The 12079-nt window shown below is 36.6% G+C and overlaps 1 protein-coding gene across 2 annotated transcripts in view; it reads right to left on the bottom strand.

Annotated features, from left to right (window-relative positions):
* The window catches only part of DOCK1 (dedicator of cytokinesis 1), a 458761-nt gene that overhangs the window by 393103 nt on the left and 53579 nt on the right, over nucleotides 1-12079 (bottom strand). For both annotated transcript variants that reach the window (XM_088132121.1, XM_088132122.1), the window contains exons 3-5: nucleotides 5918-5958; nucleotides 4972-5027; nucleotides 552-648 (exon numbers count right to left, since the gene is read on the bottom strand). In XM_088132121.1, coding sequence (XP_087988247.1) covers nucleotides 552-648; nucleotides 4972-5027; nucleotides 5918-5958 — 194 coding nt within the window. The remainder of the gene's footprint in view (nucleotides 1-551; nucleotides 649-4971; nucleotides 5028-5917; nucleotides 5959-12079) is intronic.

Raw genomic sequence — 12079 nt, 5'->3', positions numbered from 1 at the left:
GGATATACTTAACATGGAAAAGAAGACTATGGGGAGACACAATAGCTATATTCAAGTATTTGTAGAAGACAAGGCTAAATTGTTCAGAGTCATTCCAGGAGATGAAACAATGAATTTAAATTCCAAGAAAGTAGATTTCAACTGGACATCAAGAAAAAATTCTTAAAGGTAAGAGCTGTTCAATAAGGGAACAGGCTGGCCTGTTGGTGGCTTTTCCTATTCTGTCCAGTAGTTATATTCTAGGAGCAAATTAAATTACCTTATCTACAGACAATCCACAGATCTTTTTACCTAGAACAGTACAACTACCCAGGACAGTAGCATGTTTTGGGTAATTGTGATTCACAGGCCTGCCATACAGATTATCTTTTTAATAGGAAATAAAGGAGTTTCTACTTGAGAAAGTTAATATATAAAGTATATTCCTGTTTTTAGCAATTATTTCAAATTACTGGGGTATATTTAATTGGTTTCTTTAGCTTGACTGGTTTATGGATTAAGCTCCTTGGTTACCCTACAAAGAAGCACTCTAAAGAACCTACAATACTTACAATATAAAGCTGTCGCCATATTGTGGACCATTCCCGTAGTGTAGTGGTAACCTCCTGAATGAGTGGTAGTTCACTAGGTATAACAGTTTCATGTTGCCTAAGAATTTGGGAATACCAAAAAAGTAATATGGGGAGGAAAACAGAAAACATAAGAGAATTTATTAACTTTCACTGCATCAATGTATTAAAAATATTAACATTTATAGTGTTCCAAGATTATCCTATTCCTTTTTACTTAGCAGTTCATAAACATAGCTTGCAAAAATATGTTTCTAAAGTTTAAAACTGTAATAAGTAAGAGATATTATTTGATATTATTATTTATGATAATACAAATATTAAAATTGCATGAAATTGAAAGGGCTTTTTGTTTTGAAACATTCCAAAATGCTAGGTTTCAAAAGAATAAAGCTACCTATGTTGTTTTGTATTTCATATGGAGCAAAAATTTCATAATTGTTGTCCCATATGGAACAATGAGACCTGAAACAAGCCTTTTGCTCCCTCATTTTTCTCCAAAACCATTCAATTAGTTTTGGTGGTATTCTACACTGATTGCTGTCTATTATTTAACCTACAGAAAAGTTGTCCAATATTGTTGTTATTTATTTTTACAAAAGTGAAAACTTAAAAAAAATACAGTAGAAAACAATGAAAACAAAATTTCAGATGCATTCTTTCTAGTCTTACTACACAAACAACCAGTGAATTTCAGTAAAGAATGATATCTTATGATTCATTTTTACACAGCCCATGAACAACAGCAGCAACACAAAACATTCTCTTCCTAATTCATAAGCACAAAGTGCACTTCTTGATTTGGCAGCATTTAACAAACAAATTAAAGTAACACAGTCTCTGTATTTAACAATTTATAATCTGAAAAACTACCCAGCAATCAGGCAAGTGAGACCACTTTTTATCAGTTTTCATGCTTGGGATCATCTGCCCAGTATTACCTCTGAATGTAAGCAAGACATTGACTAACTGAACCAGACATATCAATGTCTGGAACCCAGAATCAACACATCTGCTTCTGAGCAAATGCTCAAATAATTGCTGTTGCTGCTTCAGTCTCACTCCCTTCTCCTTTCAACTAGTCTTACCCAACAACAGCAGGTAGGGAACTAATCTTTGTTACAGCAAAGGGGGTGGGGTGGGGGTACGGAAAACCAAGCCATACACAACAATGAACAAAACAGAACTTGAAACCCTTAGAATACTCACTATGAGTTTAAAATGGCCCACTTTTGTCCCAAACTCAAAGCAGTGTGTTTTTATTTCAAGGTAAGGAGAAAATTCTTTGAATACCAATGTTTTGAACTCAGTAGCTACTCCAAGCATTTCAATCTCAAAAAGTTTTGAGCTTAGAACATTTTGCATATTCTTCTAAACATATTTAGCATTGTAAAGGATTTTGCTCAGTGTCAAATGCTGAATGAAATCCTTTGTAGTTTTAAAGAAAAAGGAACTTATTTTGGAAGATTCTATCACTTTACCTCTGCAGATCTACACTTAAATAATGCATCACTAGAGCTTTGTATAATTACTAAATTACACATATATGAGAAATACAACATTAATTGAAGTTTTGCAATCAGTCAAAAAGGTGCCATTATACAGTAATCAAATGATTTGCATTTTCATAATTTACATATTTAAAAGGGTATAAAAATAAATCAGACTGTCTTTTTTATCAAATTTACTTTCTAACTTTACATATATATACACATTGTTAACTGACCACTATAAATCCTTATCAAATGTTATTTATTAACTATAAAAATTAAATATATCAATTTAACAGAAAACATAAAATACCATCTGAACATGAAAACAGAACTGTTCTTCAGTACAGAAAAACAACATGTAGGAAACACACAGTTTTATAAGTGATCTTTGCTACTGAGTATTAGGTGCTCTATGTCATGGCCAGTTCTGACATGGCCAGCCTCTGAGGAGCCTGAGGTTACTTCAGAGGACCCTGCGGAAGAACAGCCTGCCTCAGAGAGCAGCAGGGAGAAACCTGGAGTTGATTTGGCTGCAGAGCCTGTGAAGCAGCTGGGAGCAGCAGCAGATGAAGAGTGATCCAGGACCTTCTGGGCATGTAGGGCTGAGCAAAGGGCAGACAGAGGAGGTCTGCACAGCCCCTTGCAAGGCAAGGGCATTCCCACTGGTGATTGCTTACACTTGGTGGGGCTCTATATTAGAGCCATCACGAGCAAGCAATCCTTCACTGGGAACAACCGCTCTGTTTACTGGAACCTCTGACTGTTGCAGACTGAACTCTTGCCTGTGGAAACTCTGTGCTTTTTGCTGACAACCTCCAAAGACTCTAGGCCCTCTAGACTGTGCCCTGACGACACTTCTGCCCGCTACTTGGAACGTTTGCTTACTGGGATCCTGCTTATAAGTTTCCAAGGGATTTGGGACTGTCTGAAACTGTGTGTATGTCTGCATACATGCCCTGCCTGCAGCTGCTGTAATTACTCAAGCCAAGTAAAGCTTTGAACTGTACTCCTTTGTGCATGTCTGTGTTTGCGTGCCAGGCCTGGGACAGGACATTCTCTTTGCCTTTGTTCTATCAGAAAAAAAGAGGAAAAAAGGCCAGGAGTTCAATGGGTAGGATTGAAGAAGCCCAACATGGGGTTTTTTTGCCTGAATAAATCAATATTGAACAGTGCCTCTAACAGAACCTACCAAAGCAAGCCTCTCTTTGAAGTGGAAGCAATCCTTCTATACGACCTCTTGTTCAGCAACCATTCAAAATTATGACAGCACTGTATGACAGGGACTTACAACCAGTCCTCAGATTTCTGGCCATCACAGTGTCCCCACAGTCACGTGATTATGATTTGGGGGCTTGGTAACCAGCTGGCCACTACTACGGTTATAGAGTCCCATGGTCATGTGATTACCATTTGTGACCTTCCCTGCCAGCTCCCAAAAGCAAAGTCAAAGGGGAAGTTGGCAGGACATGCAAGTCACTTCCACTCCTGCTACTTTTTCACATCCCACACTCCCCAGCACCCACTGACGTTCAATAGTGCCCACTCACTGCACCTGCCAATTTGTAGGTGTCACCTGCCAGCCTACTTGCCTGGGACTCCCACCTCTTCCCATGTCGCAGTCATGTGAGGTGCTCACTTAACAACCCACTGTGGTCCTGGGGTTACGAAGGCAACCAGGACTGCTGTTGCTAAGCGATATAGTTATGTGATGTTACACTTTACAAATGTATTGCTTAGCAACAGAAATTTCAGTCCCAATTGCCGTCGTAACCCAGACTACTTGTATACATCTTTAAGGAACAACTGGATTACAGCATACCTTCTTGTATCAGTCAAATTCACCAAATGACTTCACATGTGAAAAAACATGTCAGTTGGCCCTACTGATCACATACCCAGAATCCTAACTTGTATCCAGACTTCCTGTAAAGTCAATCTCACGTACCTACAATTTATCAGCAGAAAATTCCTTACTATGTCCTTCTTTTGCACAGGCAACTATTATTTTTCCCTTTTCTCATATAGAGCCTTACTACCGCTTTCTAAAACTCTCAGGTACTTGGTACTTTTTATTTCAGTGAATTCCTGTCTTGTTGGTTCTTTACAATTCTTCCCTGTTACATTACCTAAACTGGGCCTAAACCATTTAGGGCCCATGGGGCGCATGCAACTTGCCAAGCAGCCTTGTGTAGCTGCTGGAATTTTTTAAAAACTCAATAAATTCACTGCCACCAAACATGGCCAGGAAGGAGCTGCCACCACTCCAAAACACATGGTGCCAAGGCACCTCCAAAGCCTCCAGGCCTCACTGATGCCGCCAGCTCCAGCCCTGCTGCTGCTCCACTAAACACCAAACAACTGACTGGTGTATAAGTATTCCTTTGCAGCCCACAAATGTTTTTAATTTATCAATGTGGCCCTTTCCCCTCTACAAGTTGTGTAGGCATGGTGTAAACCAACAGTTTTAAGCAGTTATTAATGTTAATCAGAAGAAGTCATACTGCTTGGAAAACTTGTTTCTGTTATCCTCAATACGTCCCATGTAAATGTACAGTTTACAAGAGACTGCTCTTTAGTTTAAGTCTCATTAACAATATTTGTTGTACATAGGATTTCAGAGAATATCAGCTAGGGGAACTAAACTTTCACACTGATGCTTTTACTGAGCTAAAGTATCTTAACAACATTAATATAACAAAACATAAATCCTGGGGGGGGGGGAACCCAAGTCAGACTGTTGATGTCTCTCATTATTCCTTTTGTCTTTTGGCCACATGATATTCATAATTAGAAAATAGATTTCAGACTTCATTTTTTCTGCACACTCTTATATTTATTTTAATATGTACAAAAAAACCCATCATATAACTGATATTTTCATCTGTTATTTTTTAAGCTCCAAAACTTACCCCTTTCCTTCAACTATTGCTTCTTTAAGTTGTATGTAGGAAGCAGGAAAGATGCCCTTTCAAATAAGAAAAAGAAATTTATTGCCATTTGTTTTCCATATGTCCAATACAGTTTATAATTATAATTTCTTTTCTAGATATCAGTTTTGCATTACAATTACCACGAGACCAATTGGCAGAGGTAATAAGAAATATAATCCGAAAGATCTGGAGAACCTCAAATTGAACCATTCTATTATAAATGTTTGTCTATGTTTATCCATTATACTATCATCCTAAATTTTGGATGATCTATGAAAATTGTTCATTAACATTTAAAAAAACTATCTTACTGATACTTTGCTCATGATTTTGAAGAACATTTCATTGATGATAATCAGTTTACAAGATCAGGAGCTATAACATTTTTGCTCCAAAGAATTTGCAATAATCCTGAACAATGAGCCTAAACAAGCCTTGCATTCTACTCCAACTTTCCTCCTCCTATGTATGTAGGGAAAGAGTTTGGAATCTTTATTTTCACTTTAGGCTACCTACTGTTGAACTGATGCACTGTAACACTGAGTAATAATGTATGTCACACTGACAAACCATAGTTCTATATACTCTCCCTCTTTCTCCTTATAAACTATGGATAAGTTGTCAACTTCGAATGCATTTTAATAACTATCCTATTTAGAAGGAAACAATTTCAATTAAACATGTTCGTTTACATTGGAATCCAGAATTTTAAATTCAAGAAGTAAATTCAACAAATCCATGTTGTTATTTGTTTGAAAAAAGGAGTGTTATAATCACCAGCATCACCCAATTAAAACTTTTATTTCATCAACATTTCTGCTTTATCTAAAAACTTTCAAACTATAATGAAATTACTTAGGAGGTTACTATAAATGCCTAAGCTTTTAAAAAATTGACATAATTAATACAGAAACAAAATACTTACTTTTTTTGATTTTTTCCTTAAAGTATAACCTCTGTACCAACCTAAAAAATAAAATGTCTTAATAAGCTTTTATAAACTAATTGGAAGATAAGAATGTCCAGAGTTACAACAGAACTTCATGTAAACAGATCTATTATCATTCATAAATGTTAGGTATCTTTGACATATAACAGCATATGCCCAGTTACTAATTTCCTGCTTCCTGATTCCTTACTGAAAAATTATAGATTGACAGGTATCTGAGCAAATGCCTTTCTTATAGTTTAAATTATTCAACATAAATCATAGAAGGATTAAACCCTCACCTCTCCAAGGGCAATAATCCTCATTACCCTCCATTTGCTTACAACCTAGTAAAAAGCTAAAGAGGGCACTATATGCTATGGATTAATATATCAGGTAACATGTCCCTAAAACATCATATAATTTCAGGATTACAATTCTAAAAAATAACAATAACAATGTTCTGACTTTGTGAAGTCTGAACTAACTTCAGTTACATTTATCCCTAAACAAAATTTTCAAAGTTTTTTTTTTTAATCACTAATTTATGTTTGTCCTTGTACCCCTGCCAAATTTGAGTGGGGGAGACATTTAGCTGGTGCTTTCTAGATCTTCCCAGAAAAGGCTGGTACGAGCTAAGGAACTTTAAGTCTTGTATTCCTTATCGGAGTTTGTAACATTTCTCATCGTATCTTCCACTGCAAGTTCCACAGCAGTGGAACTAGAATCCAACCTAGATTCGTCCATATGTTGTAGGCTACATATCCCTTTAATTCCAACATGGAGAAATCCAGATTAGAAAGATTGTCCTAGATTTTCCTATACAAGTCCCTTCTCAATTTGAAGAAAGAACTTGACCACCAGGATGAGTATCTATTCAAAATATTATATGTTTTGTTTTAACACTGCTTCAGTGAACAACTTCCACACCTTGAGCATAAACATCTACAGAAGACTTCTACTAATTTCTTGTTAGATGGACATTTCCACTGACATTAAAACAAATTATAAACCATTTGAGACTACTCCATTCACATGAAAAACATTATTTATAGCAAAATTATTTAAAATCTAGACAAGTTATACATTGAAATAGTTTGCACAAACATACAAGTGGGATACCTGATCTAGCCTCAATTCTAACTCTCCCCAGATCCCTCTGCATGGATAAAGGCCTTTCCTTCCCCCAATTTTTCAGTGTTACCTATAGGATATTTTTCAGATTGCCCTCACTGACTGACTATTGTAATATAATTATTTCAGCTTATCAAAACATTTCTCACATTTGTGGAAGCAATAATATGCCATGCCAGAGGAACAAAGTGGTAGTATCTCATTCACTGTGTCCCAATCTGCAACACATCTGAAAGTGATCAGCATCATGTGTTTTATTGCTAACAAGTCCATTCTGGTTTAGGATGACTATTTAATTAAAATAAATAAATAAAATAAAATCTCACAAACAACAAACATTCAGAATGATGGTGCTATGTCAGACAAATTGGGAGAGATCTTTCACACAAAATATATCCAATTCAGCAGAGAATTGGCAAGAACCTTTGCACTGTAAACTATTACAGTGGGGCAAAAAAGTATTTAGTCAGCCACCAATTGTGCACATTCTCCCACTTAAAAAGATGAGAGAGGCCTGTAATTTTCATCATAGGTATACCTCAACTATGAGAGACAAAATGGGGGGAAAAAATCCAGAAAATCACATTGTCTGATTTTTAAAGAATTTATTTGCAAATCATGGTGGAAAATAAGTATTTGGTCACCTACAAACAAGCAAGATGTCTGGCTCTCACAGACCTGTAACTACTTCTTTAAGAGGCTCCTCTGTCCTCCATTCATTACCTGTAGTAATGGCACCTGTTTGACCTTGTTATCAGTAGAAAAGACACCTGTCCACAACCTCAAAACAGTCACACTCCAAACTCCACTATGGCCAAGACCAAAGAGCTGTCGAAGGACACCAGAAACAAAATTATAGACCTGCACCAGGCTGGGAAGACTGAATCTGCAATAGGCAAACAACTTGGTGTGAAGAAATCAACTGTGGGAGCAATTAGAAAATGGAAGACATACAAGACCACTGATAATCTCCCTCGATCTGGGGCTCCACGCAAGATCTCACCCTGTGGGGTCAAAATGATCACAAGAACGGTGAGCAAAAATCCCAGAACCACACGGGGGGACCTAGTGAATGACCTGCAGAGAGCTGGGACCAAAGTAACAAAGGCTACCACCAGTAACACACTATGCCGCCAGGGACTCAAATCCTGCAGTGCCAGACGTGTCCCCCTGCTTAAGCCAGTACATGTCCGGGCCCATCTGAACTTTGCTAGAGAGCATTTGGATGATCCAGAAGAGGATTGGGAGAATGTCATTTGGTTAAACCAAAGTAGAACGTTTTGGTCTAAACTCAACTCGTCGTGTTTGGAGGAGAGAGAATGCTGAGTTGCATCCAAAGAACACCATACCTACTGTGAAGCATGGGGATGGAAATGTCATGCTTTGGGGCTGTTTTTCTGCAAAGGGACCAGGACGACTGATCCGTGTAAAGGAAAGAATGAATGGGGCCATGTATCGTGAGATTTTGAGTGAACACCTCCTTCCATCAGCAAGGGCATTGAAGATGAAACGTGGCTAGGTCTTTCAGCATGACAGTGATCCCAAACACACTGCCCGGGCAACAAAGGAGTGGCTTCGTAAGAAGCATTTCAAGGTCCTGGAGTGGCCTAGCCAGTCTCCAGATCTCAACCCCATGGAAAACCTTTGGAGGGAGTTGAAAGTCCGTGTTGCCCAGCGACAGCCCCAAAACATCACTGCTCTAGAGGAGATCTGCATGGAGGAATGGGCCACAATACCAGCAGCAGTGTGTGAAAACCTTGTGAAGACTTACAGAAAACGTTTGACCTCTGTCATTGCCAACAAAGGATGTATAACAAAGTATTGAGTTGAACTTTTGATATTGACCAAATACTTATTTTCCACCATGATTTGCAAATAAATTCTTTAAAAATCAGGCAATGTGATTTTCTGGATTTTTTCCCCCATTTTGTCTCTCATAGTTGAGGTATACCTATGATGAAAATTACAGGCCTCTCTCATCTTTTTAAGTGGGAGAACCTGCCCAATTGGTGGCTGACTAAATACTTTTTTGCCCCACTGTATATATGTCAGGCTCAGGTTGAGCCAGGGAGTTGGGGGTTCAATCAAATCAGGGTTTATTCTACTTGGGGCCCATTGTGCAATCATTGTAATAGCTATTGAAATTTGCTTGCTTCATTTCCATATTTTTCCTCTATCTCTGATTTTATCCTTTTTATATTTTTCCTCCCTTTATTTCTCTTTTCATTTTCTTCTCTTTCCTTTATTCCTTTCTTATTGGTTGCTTCTTTATAGGCATTCCACATTTAATATGTTGTTTTCTGTTCTTTCTCTCCTTTCTTTTATTGCCACTCACTGAGCTTGGCTACAATACTACTGCAGGTAGAAGGCAAATAGAGAAGGAAGAATACTCTTCTGTAATGTAAGGGTTATCTTAAAAATCAAAAATTCAACTGATTTACTTTGGAGGAGTCTAACAAGAGGGCTGTTATAAAAATAGAATGAATAAGTTATACTTCATCTGAAAATATACACACTTATTAAGTGTATTAAGGAACAGGATCAAAATTGCTAATGTAAATCATTATATAACCCAAAAATACACTACCTACAGTACAGATCACTTCACAGTACTTGGTGATATTATGGTTAGATACATAGAACAATTGCATGTGGACTTAAATAAACAGTGGTTTAATGTTACACATATCTCAGCATATGAAGAGAAGGGATTAATCATTATCACACTGTGAGAACAGTATCTTAATCCTAATAATAATCCTCTTTTTCCTCACAGAAAAGCTCCTACTGCTATCAGTGAATGGGTCTTTCCAAAGGCTAACATTATGGTCATCAAAATTAACTGGAAATGAATGTATTTTTTTCTTCCCACAGCCCTAGACTGCCCTTCCACTATTTCATGGTTGCTATCTACAAGTGGGGGAAAAAAAGCTGCACACAGAACTAAACCACAAGTCAGTATCACATAGAAACTGAGCCACAGACCCTGTAAGATGTATCTATAGCTATACAAATTAATCAGTTCAAAAAGCTCAGATGTGCATTATAAATCATAAGGTGATGGAAAAAGTATACATAATTCAACTATATACATAGAAAGGTATATCCAACCACTGACTGAAGTAACTAAATATCTTACCTTACTGAAAGGTAAGATAATTTATTATGATAAATAACCAGTTTACTATTTATTATAAGCCAATGTCAGTTTTGACTTTGAATACAGGTGATTTTTAAATGAGGAGGACATGACTTACCCATAGCCTTATAATGTATTTACTCCTATACTGGGATTTTGATTCTGTTTTTCCAAGTGATTAAACTCATATATAAATGACTGACATTCAACCAGTTAATTCTCATCAAGCTAAATTACTAAAATAACTCATCTCTTTGACAGTAAAATATGAATAGGCTTCACAGAACCATGCAATTCATAATTTCACTAAGCATCATTTAAAATAATTCCTAATGTATTAAACTGGGATAAACCTTTAGCATGAGCATTTTCTCAAGTGCCAAGATCTTCAAAAGATCTTGGGGCTGGCAAGACTACTGCAAGAAGTGGAGATGAGCCAGTGCAATCTATGCATCTTAACAGTTAAAAAGCAGTCCTTCAAATTGATCCTCAATGCAACTTGGCTCCCAAGGTAGAGAGTTAATCCTTCCGGCAGTGAAGCTCCATGGTGGAGTCCCTGTTTGGCATTCAAAAAGATTCATAATCAGTCCACAGCTTCTGTGGTTTAGGATAATCAGGGGGCAGGAGAGAGAACGATCTTTCCTGCCCCTGCCTCTAGAAAGCCACACCACCCTCAGGAGACCACGTTGGTCCAATGGGGCAATGAAGACCCAATTAACCAAATTCACCAAAATCAATGGCCATAAATAATTAACCAAAATCAATGGCCATAGTTTTCCTGCTCTAAGCATATTTAAATATTTTCTAAATATTTAGTTGTTAGATATTATTTAGGTGTGCAACAAGCAAAAATGTACCAAAAACATTAAAAAAGTGATTCCTTCTTAATTATCAGTCGATACCACTACTGAGGAGAGGAAAAAAACAACAACACTGCAAGCATGCATTGTTGTTTCTAGATAGGAAAATATTTTTGTGAGTAAGTGTATCATCTTGATTAAAAGCTATATAGTAAAGTTGACTTACAAGTATTATTTTACTAACTAGTCAATAAAAAGGAAATTAAATATTACAGGATTAAGAACATTAATGCTAGATAGAACTACCAAATATGATTAAGATTCTCCAAAAACTACCAACCAGTAGATACATTACTATCAAGTTATTCTATCATATTTTATCAACTATCAACCCCCTTGACAAATAATATCCATACACCAGACACTTAGATCAGATAACATGCAGCTGAGCTTCAACAAAAGCTATATTATTTGTCTAGGTTAAATGAAGGTTTCTAATGCTTGATCTGAAAAAAAAACTTCTTTAAGATACATAAATGGCTGTTTCCTAAATAAACTTTTAAACTTAGTAACATTACTTGAATTCTAAATCCTCATAAGGTAATACATATTACTACATTTAAAAGTTTATTTAGGAAACAGTGATATCTTCTTGACTAATGCATTTGACGCTTATTTTGTGGGGGGGGGTTTACACTTTGGTATTTTTATGCTAAAACTTGTATTGTAGGCATTATGCACTACAAATAAATGAATTAGGAGTTTTTATCAGATTAGCAAATTGAACTCCACAATAAGCAGAAATGGATTAGTGTAGCAAAACTCTGAACAATTTATGATTTCATTATTATCAGGCCTCTGAATGATGTAATATGTATAAACTACAATATAAAGCTCCGCCTAACAAGAACAATTCTGCAAATAGTGCAGAATACATACATCCCTCCCAAAGCCAAGACCAAAAAGGGCAATACTTTTTCAGAAAATAGCAGACACTACTTTAATGATTTAGACTGCACAATATTCAGGAAGCCAAGTCCTCAAGCACACTTAATAATACGCTTTAAATTTTTCTTTGCTTTCAAG

This window comes from Python bivittatus, unplaced genomic scaffold (genome assembly GCF_059951505.1).
Source record: "Python bivittatus isolate LINGU-HERP-01145 unplaced genomic scaffold, Pbiv_v1 ctg000980_np1212, whole genome shotgun sequence".
Classification (NCBI taxonomy): Eukaryota; Metazoa; Chordata; class Lepidosauria; order Squamata; family Pythonidae; genus Python; species Python bivittatus.
This window is presented reverse-complemented; position numbering and strand designations above follow the sequence as displayed.